This window comes from Monodon monoceros, unplaced genomic scaffold (assembly GCF_005190385.1).
Source record: "Monodon monoceros isolate NGI ecotype Baffin Bay Population unplaced genomic scaffold, NGI_Narwhal_1 Super_Scaffold_17, whole genome shotgun sequence".
NCBI classification, from domain to species: Eukaryota; Metazoa; Chordata; class Mammalia; order Artiodactyla; family Monodontidae; genus Monodon; species Monodon monoceros.
Window position 1 is genome coordinate 332,431 of NW_021703773.1, and position 19,050 is coordinate 351,480.

Below are 19,050 nucleotides of genomic sequence, written 5' to 3' on the forward strand. Positions count from 1 at the left end.
CTTGAAAGTTAAATGCCATTCTGCCTTGTAAAGTGAGCTGGCTCAGTCCTTTCTATTCTTAACAGCTTTTTCAGTAGTCAGTCTATGAACTAGACAGGAATAGCAATGCTTACGTGGGAGCATCCAAATCATGTTCATAATAATTATGAACTTACAGAAACAAAAGAATCTCTACTGAAACCATGCCTCCTCTGTTCTCAGCGCCAGCTTGTCTTTATGAACTCAGGCAGGACTCGCACACGTCCCCTCCTCCACATCCTCACTGCCTTCCATCCCCCTTAAGGATGACCAACGCGGCCGCTCCACCATCACTCCCGAAACTGCTCTCACTGTAGGCCCCAGTCACCTCCTGCCACTTCACAGGAGATCTTTTGGTCCTATTTGTATCTGATCTTTCCCCCCTTCTCTTGGCATAACATTCTCCCTGGGTTTTTTCTTGACTAACTTAAAAACTATTGTTTCTCAAGTGTCTGTTTTGGTCTGCTTCTGAGCACTCATTGCAATATTTGGAGGTAGAAAGAGGAAAAGGACACAGGAAAGGACCCTGGGAAGATGCACCAGGAGGGAAAGCAGGAGACCATGGGGTCCCAAAAGCCAGATCAGACACCACAGTCCTCAGTGTCCAAGCCCAGGTGACAGCCCTTATTCCTCACTTCAGGGAGCACTAAGGACCATCAACATGCCCTAAACCCTTCCACTTCTGCCCACCTCCTCTTTAACTAACTTAGTTTTCCCCTGCATTATTGAAAGCGCCTTCCTGCTTTAGTAGTTTCCTCCTCTAGTACTTTCTTCCTATTGTAACAAGAATAATTTTTAAAGCACAGATTTGATCACATTAATTTCCTGCTTATACTATTATCCTAAGGATGCTGGGAACCAGTGAAGCAACCAAAATCCTACACCTGACAAACAAGACTTTTCATCATTTGGCATTTGCTTACCTCCACAGAGGAACATTTCTTGCCTTTTCACAACACTCTGTACTCAAGTCACATCTGATAACTTATGTTACCTCCTACATCCCAGTGCTTTCTCCTCTAGGCCTTTCGGACCCTCTGTTGGATCATTCTCTTTCCCACAGCACACCTACCTGCTGCTCATCCTGTGAGCTTCATATTAGCTAGCACACTTCCTCCTTCCTCCAAGGCCAGGCCCTAACTTGCACCCCAACAGTACTCTGGACTTATCCTTCATGTACCTCTAATCAAACTGCGTTACAATTACTTGCTTGTTTATATTTGCCAATTCAATCCCAGAGACCGCCTGGGTTTCACTTGCCTTCCTATTTCCAGTGCCAAAAATAGTCTCTGAGGTACAACAGGCACATGATACATATTTATTAATAAATGTTCCATTCATGATGTCAGATGTGTAGAGGAGCTAGTTAATATCAAGACTTGGTTGATTAAAGCCAGGTGAAACTATTTCTATTATTGTACCAATAAGAAATTCACAAAGACATCAAAGTAGCTTCCAAAATCCTTAACTAATCAGTGGCAATAGAGGCACTGCAGACAGGTTTAAAATTGGCAAACGTGGCTTGTATGCAATATCTTAGAACAGAGTTTTAAGTAAGAAAGGAACACAATAAAATGTGGTCTTTAGAGAGATCACTCCTACAAAAGGAGAGCAGCTCATGTTAATACATCTGAAGAGAGTTCTAGCATGCTTTGTCTGGATTAGCTGGGAAAATCACCAGGGTTCACTTAGATCCTCCCTGAGAGGTAGGGAAGGCTCTGCCCCACTGCACTGTGAATAGTGGATCCCTGGGAGTATTTTTATATACTCAGCATCAGATACAGTCTGGGATATGGGAAAAGCTCAATAAAATAAAAAGTTGAATGAGTGAATGAATAAAAAGCTTGTTTCCAAGCCATGATGTCTAACATTAGCCAGTTATTTAAAAAATATGCATTGTTAGTAAAAACAAAAATAAAAATAAAAAATGAGGCTGGAATGACTAAGTAGTAAACTAATATGAATTTTAGAAACTAATTCAAAGTATGTGTCCTACCAACCTTGACTCAATTGTGTCAGCTTCCCACATGAAGTGTAAAAGCCAGCACACTGCATTTTGCCCCACTTGTACAACACTGTCCTCCAGGGCAAGGTCTCATCACTGCCCCCAAAATATGGAGTATTATTCAAATACAAATATTAAGAAGATTATTTTACAAAGTGCTTTTTTCCAAGGTCAAAGCACGATCAAAATGACTAACCTGAGACAATTTTGTAGTGGTGGCAGGCAGAAGTGGACGACTAAACTTCTTCTGAGATCCGATGGCTGCTGGAAATGGTGGTGCAGAAAATACAGCTGCAACACAATTAATTTTGTTTATCCACCCTTGCATTTCCTCTGGACTCCTATGAGAAACAGATATATTTACGTTAGGGTATTTCTGTATCTAAGTGCATCACATCTTGCCCATTTCTCATTACTGATCTAAAATGGCATACAAAATCATTTATTCTTCTTGGTATAAATAATCCCTGACAAAACTTCATTGGAGGCTAACATTTTCAAAAGCAATCACCATGGTAATAAAAGGCCCTGGAACCTAGGATCATCATAGTGTAAGGCTATGATTTTCCCCCAAGGATACAGAAGGAAATAAAGCAAAATCACTTCACAATAAATATTTACTAAACCCCCTACTTTCTATTTGATACTAGGCTAGGTCAAAAATTAATTTAAAAATTAACTCATCTCTTCCAATCACATAATTTGATTTTAAAATGCAACTGAGTGATAAACTGATAGCGAGGGAATGTAAAAGGGTATATACACCCCCTTTGGAAAGTAGTCTGGACAGTTTCTTAAAAACTATAAACTATAAATTTATTATACAACCCAGCAATTCTACTTATAGGTATACACTCAAGGGAAATAAAAACATATAGGCACTAAAAGATTTGTATGTGAATGTTCATAGCAGCACTATTTATAAGCATCAAAAAGGATAAACACTCTAAATGTCCATCAACTAGTGAATGAATAAACAAAACATGGTCTAGGGCTTCCCTGGTGGTGCACTGATTAAGAATCTGCCTGCCAATGCAGGGGACATGGGGTCGAGCCCTGGTCCAGGAAGATCCCACATGCCAAGGAGCAGCTAAGCCCGTGTGCCACAACTACTGAGCCCGCGCTCTAGAGCCCGTGAGCCACAACTACTGAGCCTGCGTGCCACAACTACTGAAGCCCGCACCCCTAGAGCTGTGCTCCACAACAAGAGAAGCCACCATGATGAGAAGCCCGCTCACTGCAATGAAGAGTAGCCCCCGCTCGCCGCAACTAGAGAAAGCCCATGTGCAGCAACGAAGACCCAACGTAGCCAAAAATAAAAAAAAATTAAAAACAAAACAAAAACAAAACCACGATCTATATCTGTACAGTGGAATGCCACGCAGCAGCAAAGGTATGGAGTGCTGAGGCAGATTACAGCATGGATGACCACAAAACTTCATACTGAGTTAAAGAAAAGCCCATGTATTCTGTGACTGCATTTATATGGAAAATCCAGAAAGGGCAATACAAAGAGGAAACTAGTGGTGTCTGGGCTGTGGGTGAGAATGGCACAGGGGATTGGGGTGGGGTGATGAAAGTGTTCCAAAACTGGAGTGTGTTGCACAATTCTGCAAATTTGCTAAACATCATTGTACACTTAAAAGCATGTACAGTATACCTGAGTAGGACATAAAAAAATCCACCTGAGAGGGTGTGGAAATCTCCTGATGTCGGTATCATACTTCTAACTTATATGTCATGTTTGCAGAGCCCAGCACTGACAGCACTTGTGAACTCATAAATCAATGGAAGAAATAGTCCTGAACTAGGTGAGATACCTACCATGTATATAATCAATAAAAAGATGGACAAGAAGTCAGCCCATCTAAAAATCATTTCCTGTACTGAATACTCTGAAAGTTACCACCCTAACCTGACACCACACCCAGGTGTCACCCTCATCATGCCCTGCATGCCTCTCTGACCCGTGTGCCTCTCCAACCTGTTATTTCAATCGACTGATTTCTGCATCAATCCCACTTGGAGTAATTAGCTCTCCTTAGTTACTGTATCCAGCATTTTAGACATTTAAAAACAATAATGCTGGGGAACAGAATAACGTGGGGGCCCTTTATGACTAATGGCTGTGATTACACATCCGGCTGTGGCTCCCTTGTGCTGCTAGCCATCTCCCACACCAAAAACTCCTGTGTGACTTGGGTTTCCTTACAACTTCCTCCTCACCTGATGTCAGCAATCTCATGCCTTTGCAAGCTCAGCATCCCCAAATCACCAGAGTACCTGGTTCTTGTTCTCATTTCCTCTGCTAGTCTTCCACTGTTTTGATCAGCAAGCCTGCAGATACCTGTGTTTACTCTATTGATGTCAAATTTAATGCCAGTGCCTAATGCAGCCAGTTGGTAGTGCTGTGTTGAGAGTGATTCTGAAGTCAAGCTCAGGCTGTAAAAGGCATGCCATGAATAATTAACACTGCCTGCCACGGACACTGATGCTATGTGTGCTATTAAAATTCCTGTTCTAGAGGCTCAGTTCTAAACATCCAAAGTTTCTCACTTCATAAATCCAGAATTCTCCATGTGGAGTGTTCCATTTTTAATCTAAAGGCTGTCACAGACCCCTTATTAAAATGGCACTCCATCCCATTTCCTTGCCCACAATATGATTTTATATTTTCCTTCTAGTTTAATCACAAACTATTAGGGCTCAGAAGGAGAGAGAAGAGAGAGAGCAAAATGAAAATCTACACCTCTTGAACAGCCTCTGTGTGCCAGGCACTGTGTGAGGCTCTTTACATGCTTCATCTCATTTGCTTCCACAAGAACCCTGAGAAATAAACATTATTAACATTATTATTATCATTATCTACACTAGCCACCAGCTGAGGTTCAAAGAGGTTAAATTTACACGATAGGACAAAGAGTTAGGAAACAGTAATCTGAATCCAGGTCTATTTTACTCACTGTGTGATAGAACTTGCATACTAACACCCTTGTATTTTATTTATGAGGGTATTACAGTCTAGAGGTGGTAAGTGGTTGACAAAGGGTCACAGGGCTACTTTGCAGCAAACAAAAAGCTTGCCCTAGGGTTTCTATTTCGTATTCTAGTTTTCTTAGACAGTTGTCTCTCTACTGCAACCAGTTAATGACTTTGACTCCAACTCAAAAAGTTTCCCCTGCAGATCCCGATTCTATTTCTCGGTGTAAAGTGGTGCTCTGCAAACTAAATAACCAAACCAAACCAACCAGCGAAACCTACTGGGCTTGAAAAAGCAAGACCCTCCAATCAGCAGTTTTCAGTTTGAGCACATTGGGTTTCTTCTCGTAGTCCGTGGCCCGGGACGCCAGTGCGTGGTGCACACTCACAGCGTTTTTCAGGTCCTCTTCCGACAGGGCCTTCTCTGGCTTATATTCATCCTGTGGGCAGATACGAAGAAAGCAAAGACATGTTCAGACTTCATCTTCTCTTTTTAAAATCTAAGACTATAAGAAACATTTTAGAGAATCCATGAAGGTGCATGAAAAAAGTGAAATGAATGGTGGGTAGAAACAACTCCTTGCTACTTCATAAATGTCATAAAAAATCCTGTTCTTTGAAAAGTATGCTCAGAATGAGAAAATACACATTTACCAAAGGGGCACTTTTGAAAAAGCTGGTATATAATAATTAAAGTAAAGAGCTAAGGAAGATCAAAGACAAAATATCTATCACACATGTTTTATAGTGATTTGAAATGAAGCTAGGTCTAATAGGGTGATTTGGTTTCAGGAGCTAAAGGACTTATGCAAAAGCCCCCAGGATGCATCAGCAGAACTGTACTGATGGTGAAAACCCATGCCACTGTGTTTGCCCAAAAGATACTACATTTTCCCAATACTTTCTTTTGAGGCAAATATTATTAAAAGAAAAATGAACAGTAAAATAAAACAATTTCTCCAGCTGTTCTCTGAAAGAAAAGAGGAAAATCGGTTTAATCTTAAATCAGGAGAAAGCTTAGCTCTATTATCATAAATTTGGAAAATGGGTAAAATTACATAAAAAGGAGGGTGTCATGGATAGATGCAATTTTATCTTTGGGCATGATCCAGACACAATTCATAGAATTTATAAAGGTTCTTTTGTATGGCTTCCTTCCAAATGTAACTAAAAAAAAATCCCAACTAGTAGAAAAATAAGAATTTAAAACAAATGTGATATTATTATTATATCTAGTAGTTTCCTTGGGTCCATAAGAATAAAAAAGGCCTGGAAACTAATGTCAATATAGTAGACATTACAAAGTGTTGTAGGAGATGTCTTTTAGTTTTCAGATGTTTAAGTTCCCCTCCCCGCTTCCCATATTTTATCAGACTTGATGCTAAATAAACTTGCACTTCTTCTGTAAAGAACACACACACACACACACACACACACACAAGTCCTCACCTTCTAATTAGTACTAAAAGCCTAAAGGAAGACGTTTATTCTGTTATCGCAGTCTGGTTTTACAAATTTTCAAAATGATAATTACAATCTCCCATACCTCCTCCTCCCTTCCCCGTGGCCCCAGCACAAATCGAGCTCTTCAGAGGTACTCTTGCCATAGATTCAAAGTGAGTCAGAAATAAACAGCAGCTGCTGATCCTTAGTGATCACTGTCAGTGACAGTGCTGAGACAAAGGTGGGAAAACCTAAGATACTCAGTAAATGCCAACAGCAATATAAAAATTACACAATTTATAATACTAAATGATAAAATTACTACTTTAAGATTGCTAGCTCAATTTTCTTAAGCTTCAGAGATTAAGAACTGCTGTCGACAACCATTTTCCAGAGAAGTATGAGGAATAAAGGAGAATTATTTTAAAATCTTAAAATAAATACAATATATTTACATGTATCTGTTCTACAATTCCCATTAATGCAAAAAACTATAATCTAGCTATGTTTTGGGGTCTTGTCCTTTCTACATGGGATTTTTCTTAGTGATTTAGATTTAGTGAAAACTTCACAGATCTCCTTCCAGGGAAACTGTTATTAGAGCAGGAGTATCAACTAGAGGCAGCATGACAACAAATTCCCCCCGGCCTCAGAATTAGACTGCAATAGAGCCCTGCATGGCTGGCCGTGAGCTCAGCTTACCCACTTAGCTCCAGATAGGAATCTGGGGTGGATGAATTATGGGGAATGGGGATAAGTGATCAGGGACAAAACTGTCTTCAGAGAGTTTATACACTAAGTCCATTTCTGTACATACTGATCTCTAACACACCTGATATTTGAGTTTGCACAGAGATCAGCCTAGAAATTTGTATGCACCGTTTTTTGATATTCCAGGTCCATAATTTGGGTTTTTATCTTAATTCTTTCTCACTAGTTTCTTTTGGTTAATTTTTTGTTGTTTGAATTTAAAACGATTAGTTTTTTATTTTTCATATTTCTTCTTTAATTAAGAATTTAAGACTATAATTTTTCCTCTGAGTACAGGATACACATAGCTTGGGAATGAAGAGTATTTTTTCATTGTTCTCTAGATGATTTGTAGTTTTATTTTTTTCTCTCTTCTTCAATCTTAGTCATGTTAAAGAATGTTTCTCAAATTTAAAGCACCTAAAGTTTTTAGTTATTTATCATTATATATTTCCAATTTTATTGGTTTGTGACCAGAGAATGTGGTCTGTAAAATCTATTTTATTTACTTAAAATTCGCTAAGGTTAATTTCTCAAAGTTTTCCAACAACTTGTTTAGTTTTTGTTATTGCTCCATGGACATAAAAAAAAAGTTATTCTCTGGGCTTCCGTGGTGGTACAGTGGTTGAGAGTCTGCCTGCCGATGCAGGGGACACGGGTTCGTGCCCTGGTCTGGGAAGATCCCACATGCCACGGAGCGGCTACACCTGTGAGCCATGGCCGCTGAGCCTGCGCGTCCGGAGCCTGTGCTCCGCGACGGGAGAGGCCACAACAGTGAGAGGCCCGTGTACCGCAAAAAAAAGTTATTCTCTGAGGGATGAGTGTGTATTTATATTAAAGTTTATTGATTCATTTCCTCTATGTTCTTACAGTATTTTTCTACCATGTTCTGTGTGCTATTTATTATTTTAAAATGTTCTTCTTTATCCACGTTAGTGCTTACTTACATAAGATGGAAACTTAAAAGGCTCTCTTCTCCCACCAAACGCTCTATTTCTCTGTATCAACAAGACTTTTAAAATAGTTTCACTTCCCTCCCTACCCTTCCCATTAATCCTAAATTTTGATAAAAGTTTAGTATGTTTTATTCTGCAATCTTATTAAAATTATCTTGTATTATGTATTTTCTGTTTCAAGAAATCCTATCTTGCACTTACATTACATATTCCCTGAATCTCTCCCTATTCTTTTAGATTTAATTGTGTCCATGTTTCATTGCTCACCTACTTTCTATCTTTTCTCCATCTTGAGGTCTCTTTTCTCATCCCTTTGTTATTCTCTCCTCTTGCAAGTACTTTTCTCAGGTGGGTGATGTCCTCCAGTCCTTACTTTCAAGTGTCTCTTGCTTTCTTTCTCAGGTGGAGAACTGGGTATGGAGCATTGGGCTGCAGTCTTTTTCCACTCAGTACTCTGCAGATGCTATTCTGTCTTCTAGCTTCCAGTTTTACTAAAGTCCAACACCAGTCTGATTCTCTTTTGCTTTTCTTGTATTTTCTGTCAGGAATCTCATAGGGTTTTATTTTTATCCTTAGAATTTAGGAATTTTTGCTCAGCTATGCCCTAACATTCTCATCTATCTGATTTGGAACTAAAAAAAATCCCACCCTAGTTCTCCTTATATGATCACTCACTTGCACTGCTGACAGCTGCTAAAGACAACCAACCCAGCTATGCAGATGTGTGCCACCCAGATGTATGGTCTCCAGCTATGGCTGCACCCAGTGCCGACCGACAATGCTTTTACTCCTCCACGATAACCCCTCTGGTTCATTCTGCCAAACGTCCACCATTCTCTTCAACACTCCTATCCCAGGACAAAGATGGTTAAGAGCACAGGTGCCTGGGGTTAGACCCATCTCTTCCAATGTCTAGCTCTGTTATGGTACTTAACATTTCTATGACCAGAGGCAAGTTATTTAAACTCATTAAACTTCATTTTCTTTGACTGAGGAGTAGTGATAATACTTTCCTCATAGAGCTGTAGGATGAAATTCAATGAGATACTATTTTTTTAAAACTCTAAATAATGCTCACAGCAGACAGTAAGCACTTAGATGTTAGCTGATATAATCCCTAATAATAATTTTTAGTAGCATATAGCTTGAACTTGTATTTTATAAGGTCAAGCTTGTAAATTTCAAACTTTCTGCTTACATGCCCTGTAAATGCATATTTTGTGACCACCTTTATCCTCTTTCCTCCTTACACAGAGGAGTCCTGCTCAAGGCTAATCCTGTACTCCAGGATCAACCTCCACCAACCCTTCCTAGGATCTTATTGCGTTGGTTATTATCCTTCCACTATATTTTAAATCATTCGTCATCTACAGGCTTCTTCCCCACAGCCTATAAATACCCTCAAGGTCTCTCTATTATTTGTAAGATAATAGTCCCTCCTGAATATTGCTTTCTCCTAGCTGTCACCTCTAGCTGTCACCTCTCTTTTTCCTTTATATAAAATGAGTTAGGAGTCCACATTAACTACTTTTATACATTAATTTCCAGTTTACCCTTTAACCCACTGGAACCTAGAGTCCATTTCTACACTTCATTGAAACTGCTCTGGCAAAGGTCAGCAATGACCTCCTCACTGCAAAATTTAATAGATTCTTTTAAGTTTTCATCTTATAGCACTAAAGGAAGTCAACAATACTCTTGAAATTCTTCCATGGCTTCTTACAATTCTCTCCTGGTTTCTCCCCTATACTCTGACCATGACTCTGCTATCTCTTCTTTAGCCTGTTTGTCAGCTGTCAGTTCTGCCACTGGCCTTCATCCTTTCTCATCCCATAAATGTGTCTTGGGATGATTACAACTACAGTTGACGCTTGAACAACGCATGGGTTGGGGCAAGTGAAGATCCACATTTAACTTATAGTCTGCCTTCCATTTATGAAGTTCCTCCCTAACCTCTGTTCCTCTGTATCCACAGTTCTCCGTGAGCGAATTCAACTTCCTATGAATCATGTAGTATGTAGTGCATTACTATTGAAGAATCTGCTGACAAAGTGAACCTGTGCAGCTCAAATTTGTGTTGTTCAAGGGTCAAATCTACTCTTATCAGTTGAAGTCCCACCTATATCATGATGCCTAACAAACTGCTGCAGATGAATAAGAAACCCAAGACCAATCCTTAGCTATTAATATTGGATGACTTAGACCTTTGGAGCAACTACACATATTCTTGGAGCATATTCTCTCTGCTGCTATTTTCCTTTAAAACCAAGCTTAAAGGTTGACATTCTTAGACCTCTCTAAAAGTGCGAAGAATTTTAAAATGCAACATTTATTACAGCTCTAAGTAAAAGTGAACAGTAATTATCAACTTGGAAGAATTGCACCATGGTTTCTGAAGAGGACTCTAAGACAGTTTCCTAAACTCTTAAGGTACCTAACATTGGAAGGAAAATACTGCACAGGCCAAAAATGGACGATAAGATCTATTTAATTAGGATAAAACCAAAGTCTAGAAATTTCAAGTCTAACATGGGCTTCCACTCTTTTAGTTGATAGTAATATTATTTTACCATTAAAACAAAAAGGCAAAATATAAACAAAACATGTTTGGCATTCTGAATGCCTACTAGAAAATGTAGCTCCAAGTCCATTAAAAAAATGAGCAAAACTCAGGGTAGATTGGAAAAATTAGAGTTGACAATTGAATAAAAAGAAAAGACTTTATCCTATGGAGTTCATTCTGACATCTTTATTTTTCACTACTTAAAATTGAAGATGGTTTAAATGACGGTATTGGGAAGGAGGAAATAAGGGATAAATTATTGTAATCAAACCATTTCAAACCTAAGACTCTTGGCTGTGCAAACTAAATGAGAAAAGAGAGCAAGGTAAATTCAATCAAGAAATTCTGTAAGAAAAGAAAATGCTCTATGACACCTAATTACTATTTTCTCAAATGAAGGGTGAAAATGATGCCTAAAAACATGTTACTCTCCTCTGTGTTCACTGCAATCTACGTCTTTTTATCTAGGATGATTCATTAGAGCACTCTACCCCCCTAATAAGCACCAAGAATTTGATTTCACAATATGCTATTTATTTTAAATTCATTTAAAGCATGAAATGAAAAACTTTCTTCTTTTTCTTAAGAAGCTTGTTAATTAAATGTCTTGTGAAGTTGGATCATAACACACAGATCATCTACATATGTACGAATAATTGGTTGGCATCAAGTCTGAAAATCTGTACCCTCAGGTGAATGTAAAGTCCAATTTGGAAAGTGACCAAATCTAAACTGAAATTCATCAATGTCAATTAAAAAATGCTCAGATTCCAGTTTTCAAAGTATAAGGCACAATTGCTATACCTAATTAAAACAATTTAAAACAAAGCTGAAATAGTCTTGATTTCTACTGAGCGAATATAGATGGGAAAACTGAGGACAGCCTTGAGAGGCTATGAGGATTTAATAAAAATATCAGTAATTAAAATAAACTGGATCCTAAACTGTCCATTAATTCTTGATTTTAAAAAAGGCATTAAAAACATTTTTCATAATTTGATGACTATCTTTTTTAAAAATTCTGAGTATTTCTGGTTAGGTATCTTTCTAAAAATTATTCAGCTTCATTTTTCTTTTACCAGGGAGCTCAGAGTGCGCTGTATTCCCATAAATCTGGGAACAAGACATAATAGGAAATCCAATGGAGGCATGTTTTAGCCCATCACTCACATAATCAGATATTTGAAAATCACTTATTCACAGAATGTTAAAGCTGAAAGGAGCCTAAAGGATCATTTCAACTAATTTTCTCATGTTAGCTAAACAATTTTAAAGTCAGAAAAATATGTCCTATATTTCTGTAAGGAGAATTAAGAAAGAATAAGCCAGTTAAAGTCAAAGGATTAATGTTTGTTTATATTAGTTTGTTCGGTTACGGTGGACATGGTGCCGTTTCCATGTTGCGATGATGGCCCACATGGGCGGGTAGCGGAGGACTTTCCTTGTTAGCACGGGAACCCGTCATGGTCCACATACAGAGGGAGCACTTACGGACACAGTAGGACTTGAAGGACTTGAAATGCTTTCTCAGTCAGGCCTCAGACTTCAGTGAGACACAGGACATTTTCTAGGACAAATCTGGTGAGTGAACCAGGAAGCTAGGATCTATCTTTTTAATGATTACACAGCTGAACTGGAAGAGAATTAGGGCAGACAGACAACCATGAGTAGCCCTTAGAAAAAGACTACAGGATTCTATGACTCAGTATCTGAAGAAACGTAAGAGCTCTTAACATTTTTAAGCAGAAAAAACATCTTATCACCCTTGCATACTTCTTCCATATTTCTAACTAACATAATGATCAGGGTTTTGATTGACAGGAGGCTATTCCTGCTTTCCTCTCAGTTCCAGGCTCACTAACGTTCTGTTAAAGCTGCACTTGGCACTGTCTGGACCACTTGAAGTGTCTGTCCAGCACTCACCCACCACCACTCAGTTCAGAGCCCTGGAGACCAAGTTAGTATCTAATTCATATGTTTCCTGCTACGACTTTCACAGGATTGGTATGGGTATAATATTTACTGCAAGGAAGGGAGGGAGAGAGGGAGACAGAGAGGGAGAGAAAGGCACTGCCTAGAGACCCAAGTAGCAAACAGGAAAAGAGGTTTGAGTTCTGGACCTCTCTTACCCTCGAATAACTTAGAAGAAGCCACAAAACACTGCAGCGCCTCTTCATGTGGGAACAAAACAACTCATAGGAATAAACTAGTTTCTGTTTGCTAGACCCCTGAATGAGAATTGTGTTTTGTTGTTGTTGTTGTTTTTTTTTTTTTTTTTTTGCGGTACGCGGGCCTTTCACTGTTGTGGCCTCTCCCGTCGTGGAGCACAGGCTCCGGACGCGCAGGCTCAGCGGCCATGGCTCACGGGTGTAGCCGCTCCGGGGCATGTGGGATCTTCCCAGACCGGGGCACGAACCCGTGTCCCCTGCATTGGCAGGCGGACTCTCAACCAATGCGCCACCAGGGAAGCCCGAGAATTGTGTTTTTAAACAGAATCCTTCAGAGCACAGCCTATGTGTCTTAAAATCCAGAGACCAGGTGTTTCCAGCTGCAATGTTTTTTTCATGAATTGATAGTCTTAAAACATTATGCTTATGTCCTAAATATACCTTGTATAATGGCTACATTGCTCTGCTGAACTGGGTCATTCATTTAACTTATAACTAATGAAAACTTTGATATGATCATTATTCTCCTAAGGCTTCAAAACCTAGTTAACTTTTGTTTTCTGCACTTTCCATTGTTTCGGAGAATGAGAGAGTGTTCACATGGTCTCTTCAGTGTGTGAGAGGGCACAGAGCCAGCAGTTTCACAAAAGGAAATACAAATGCCCTGAGCACACAGGGAAGCTTTTTGCTATCAGGGGCCCAGGCCAGGATCAGCCAGCTCCTGGCACTTGGTATTTGACACATCAGCCCAGGCTGCCATCATCACAGTCTGGAAGGCCTGGTCTTCAGTACTTCCTTCTGCCTGGTCCAGGCTCACTCTATTGTTGCCACCTATACTTCAAACACTGCAACAAACAAACAAACAACTCCCCTTCCAATCCAAAAACCTTACAGGCAGGTGGAACAAATCTCAGTAATCGAGGAAAGAATGGAAGATTTTGCATCGAGGACATAGAGTTCCCAGTATACTATGACAGGAAACTAAATTTTTAGCTAACAAACATTTTTTAACATTTGAAAGACATGGTAAAGGCAAATAAATTCAGGTCTGAATACCTATTTTCTACACTCTAGAGATAAAAGGCATTAGAACATTATCCAGAGCCTGGCGTGGAGAATACGATCATCAAGTAATTCACGGCCACGCACTAACCAGCCACCCGCACCCATCTCTCTTAACCATTCCATCAATCACCTGACAATTTATTTTAAGGATAACATAGTTAACTTTTGTTACAACCAGACCTGTAACAAAAATACCATCATAAAGCTTACCAAAAAATACTTTCAAGAAAAAGGCAGAGACTAGCAGTGTCAGACACAAAGCCCTTGACTGAAACCGACAGAGAATTTCTGAAGCTATGTGACAGCAAAGGCTTATTTCAGCATTTGCCAGCAGATGACTCACTCTCGGTTAACAAAAGGATATAAAGCTGATATCTGAATGTCGACAATGATGGATCTTCACCACCAAAAATTTAATCATTTTATCATCAATCCATATCAATTTCAAAATTTCAAAGCATATATAAACTGTGTTATATTGAAATGATATTAGACTCCTCTGCCACAAAGGCTTTATATTCCAATAATAATAATTAACTCTCCATCAGGTAATATATTTCCCAAGCATGGGGGCTCAGGGGCACTGCAAGTACTGGAACCAAACAAGGACAGGAGTGCTTTCCTGCCCCGCTGGAAAACAGAGCCACTCACTCCACCGCAGGTGCCTCGCAGTGCCCTGCCCAAGAGAGTTCTCAGAGACTGCAGCCCACTACCCGCACAGCGGTATTCCCTTTTCACTGATGCTTTCCCAGCTCACCCATATCCTTGGTGTATATCATGTCACTAGCCATTCACGGCCTAAGACTTGTCTCTCACCCACCACCGTAAGCCCAAGCTCTTTTTGGGGATAGAGACCAAGTTTATTCCTCCCAAGATGACATTTTGTAAATGGTTCTGACATTACTATTGCAATTCTCTATGGATTTCCTTTCTGCTTGAAAGTTAGAGGCAAATGTGATTAAGTGACATTAAGCGAGGGGGCCAGAAAAGGAAATGAGGTGGTCATGAGGAAGGCTGTGTATAACCTGGAGAAGCAAAACAAGAGCTCAGGATAATATCAGAAACTGTCCAAGGGATGGAAAGAGAGAAAAGGACTTATTTTACTTGAGAGAGAAATCAATAACAGGAAAGAAAAGAGGTTCAGTAGAAATGAGATAGACACGGGGGATCCATTCTTTGCAAAAGTCACAGGAAGGGGGATATCAGGCAGGGGGTGGGGGAATGATCAGAGTGGAGCCTCCTGAAAGCAGCTGTCTGTACACTCTCTGCCTGTGTCTTCAACTCATTCTATCTGGCTTCCATGCCCACCACTCCACTGGAGCTGCTTTATCAATAATTTCCTTGTTGCTGAATTCAAGTGTGACTTTCCAACTCCTATCTTACTTGACCTCTTTACAACATGGAACATTTCTGCCACCTCTTGAAGTCTGTAGCAGCTCCCCCCCGCCGGCCCCCATTGTCCCCCTGGGTCTGGTCACACTGCATTCCTCACAGGGCACATATGAAATGTCTGTGTCCCACTTGTCCTACCCTGCGTCTTCTCCTCACCCTACAGCCTCTGAGTGACATCATCTACTCTCATGTTTTTTTGATGACTCTCCAGGCTCCCTTTTCAGCTCCGGATCTGAATATCTATAATTGTTTGTTGGACATACCCATTTATCATTCCACAGACACCTTGAATTCAACACCACAAACTGAACTGTCCAGTCAGACTGTGTTTCCCCCTTCCTGTGACCCCTACCATCGTCAAGCTAGTCTGGTCTCTATGTCTCTGACTGACACCACCCCCAATCCATACTCCATCCTATCGCCAGACTGATCTTTCTAAAATATAAATCTGATTATGTCACACCCCGTTAAAAATGCTTGACAGTCCCACACTGCTCTCAGAGCTCAGCTCCTAAGCCTGGTTTTCTGGGCTCTGCAGTCTGGTCTGGACACCCTTTATGCTCCGCTGAGCCCACAGCTCCCTGGATGTGCTATGGTCTCTCACAGCTGGGCATCCATACATGTTCCTCTCTGTCTAAATCCGCCATGTGACTTCCATTTGCCTTTTAAGTGTAGGTGTAGACATCACTTCCTTCATGAATTCTTCCATGATCTTCTCTGCTCTTCCTGAGGCTCAGGTAACTGTCCTTCCAAAGTGTTTCCATAGAACACTTCCCTCTTGGTAGCACATACTAAATGGCATTGAAATGGCTTTTTATTTGTTGATCTCTTCAGACAGAGCATATGCTCCTTTAGGGACTATATTTTGCTCTCGGTCAGATCTGCAGTGCACAGCATTCTGAAAAACTGCCAGAGTCCTAACCTAATAGATACCTTCAGATAGATACTGATTTGCTTCCCATGATGGTCCTCTGTGTCAGGATGGTAGTTTGTTAACCTAAGTTCAGCTGATAATAGATGCTGGGGTTACTTTTAAGTGCCAATCTGGGAACCATGAAATGATTGAAATGTTGACATTTCCTTTACCACGTTTTCTGGGAACAATAAGGAAGAATATCTGAAAGTGGGTCTGGATTAGAAAATCTTAAAAGGTTAGTTACACTAATTATGGAAGGTGATTAGACACAGTCCCATATTGCAATAGAGGAGAGGCTGCAGTCAGGAGACTGCTATCTGAGACAGGTTAACCATCAGTCCTGACCAAAGCAGGAAGCTACCTGTAGGAAAGAAGCTATTGTATACTTGCTTCATATTAGACAAAAGTTAATTGAATCTGGTTGAGGTGGTAAAAGAAACATTTCTCCAAAATCACTTGTTTTAAACTTCTAGTATTTAAGAAAGTCATAAAATAGAGCTTTAGTGTTTATACAAGAATGGTTTAATGGAAAAAATACTAGCATGGCTCCTACCACCCTTCACAATCCTGAGGAGGTTAACCAACCTCTGAGCCTCAGCTTCTTAATTTAAAAAATGGGAACTATATCCTCCTATGAAGTTGTGGAGCTCAAATATAAAAAGTATCCTAAAAACTGTATCACACTAACAAACCCATGTTATTTCTGGCTGAATGATCACTCAAGTTAAGTTGGCTCAATAAGTCTGCCAGCCCCTTCCTAACTTTGTGAGGTGGGATGCTCTGATCTGGGATGATGATTCTCTTAGATATTAGATACAAAGCAATGCCCTGTAAGGATATGGGTGTGTGTGTGTGTGTGTGTGTGTGTGTGTGGTCAGCAGGCATGCAACAGAGAGGGTTGTAAGCACACAGGTAGGGTTATGAACTTTAGAGGCATGAGATCTTTATTATCTCTTCAGTTTCCTAGAGCAGTCACTGAAAAGCTTTGTGTTAAGCCTCTCTGTGCCTGGGACGAGAAGAGGGAGAAGCCTGGGTGAGTGGGGACTAAGAGGACTTGGAGCACCTGCCCGGTGTAGGTTCAGCTGTGCCCGGTTTTCTTTCTGGTGACTGTGTATTTTTCTGGAGGTGGCGGTGGTTTTTACTATAATTCTTCACTCTTCACTCTTAATGAGGAAATACTAATTGGGTAAAAATCATTTGTCTATTTCATAATTGAGAAATCTTGATGAAAAGTTTTAAGTAATTGATGAGCAACTGATCATGGAATGAGACCCCAAACAGACTGTTACTCCAATGGCAGAGGGGTTTTGAGATGTGTGTGGCGTGTATGTGTTTAGAGTGAAGGGAGGGTGAGTTCCCAGCCATTACGGTATCTTTAGAAGACTGACTGGATTCCTTTAATCAGGGGAGCAGAGGTCCTGCTCCCTTCTGTCTCAGGGCAACACCGTCTCCCTCTTTTAGAAGCCAAGTTCTGGCAGCCACGGTGGGTGTGGAGCAGACATGCAGCACCTGCCCGCCTGAGGAGAACAAGGGATGCAGGAGGGAGGAATCCTGGCAGCCTCTGGACAGGAATCTTCTATGCTGAGAAATTGACATGGGGTGGAAAGGCGTCAAAATCAGGATGGCGGCAGAAAGCCTGTGTGCTAGCCGGACCTGTAAGAACACGCTTGGTCCTATTATCTTTGCACCCCAGACCTGGCACAACCCCGATCCTGACCCCTGGCTGAGCAAGTCCCTGCCAGTCTGAATCAAACCCATCTCGGGCTAGAGGAAAAGTGTGCCCTTTCTCCTTACCCATCATCCAAACAACAAAGAGTGGCAGGAGGTAAGGAGAGGAAGGGGTGACTACTGTTTTCTCTGCTTTGAATCCCAGCAGGTTGCACGGCATTCTCAGGGCACAGAGGAAAGAGCAACACGCCCCTCCCGGGAGCACCACCAGCCAGCAGGTCCTGTGAGAGTGACTGCCCAGCGCTCGGGATGATGCTGTCTAAATCCTTTGGGGACCTGGGTGTCAGTGGGAGCAGCACCCAACTCACACTGAAAGGGTTTGAAATTCTTCTGGGGAAGAAAACTGCTTCTTTGATGAAGTGGACAGTTTATGACATTGTGACACCATTTTTTTCATTTTCATGATACACTAGCACTTGAAACATAATTTTTCATCATGTTTCTACTGCTGGCTACCCTCCGTCCATCCTGTACTCCAAATGGAAAAAACTATTTTGCCATTCTCTGAACACGCCAATTCCCTTAAATCTGTTATTTCCCCCTCTCCGGTTAAAATGCTTTTTATTACCTTGCCTGCCTGGCAAATGTCTGGTCACCCTTCAGGTATCAGTTCAAGGCATGTTAATTCCTTAGGTAGGCATTCTCTGACCTTTGCAAGTATGACTAGGGCCTACTCTGTAAGACTTTGCATCCCTCCTTTAGTTAATACCACTGTCTGGGGAAGGTTCAATGTACCTGTTTCCCCTCTTGCTTTGTGGGCTCCATGTGGCAGAGACTGTGTCTTAGTCATCATTGGAAGCCCAGCATTTAGCAGAGTCCTTGACGTGATAAGCTCTAAATGGCTATGTGAAGACATAACCCCCAAATTGTATAAACCCCAAATCACCCTGCAGTCATATAACTTACTTTTGGTGTAGCATCTGCCATCACGTGCTGGGAAATCAGGACTCCGGCAAGGTTAAGGATTAGCCAGCAATGGGACATTAGAGCCCTTTGTAGGATACATGCTGTATCAGTACTGAGCCTCTGATATACACTACAATCCAGAGGTAATTTAAAGCGGAAGA

At 40.8% G+C, this 19,050-nt stretch overlaps 1 protein-coding gene across 6 annotated transcripts in view; it reads right to left on the reverse strand.

The window, feature by feature from the left end:
• The window catches only part of PSD3 (pleckstrin and Sec7 domain containing 3), a 565,580-nt gene that overhangs the window by 34,724 nt on the left and 511,806 nt on the right, over positions 1-19,050 (reverse strand). For 5 of the 6 annotated variants that reach the window (XM_029226681.1, XM_029226683.1, XM_029226687.1 and 2 more), the window contains 2 exons: positions 5,285-5,442; positions 2,220-2,364 (listed from right to left, as the gene is read on the reverse strand). In XM_029226681.1, the coding sequence (XP_029082514.1) occupies positions 2,220-2,364; positions 5,285-5,442 (303 nt within the window). Of the gene's footprint in view, positions 1-2,219; positions 2,365-5,284; positions 5,443-19,050 lie in introns of those variants that run through there. The other variant, XM_029226685.1, reaches the window with a different exon arrangement.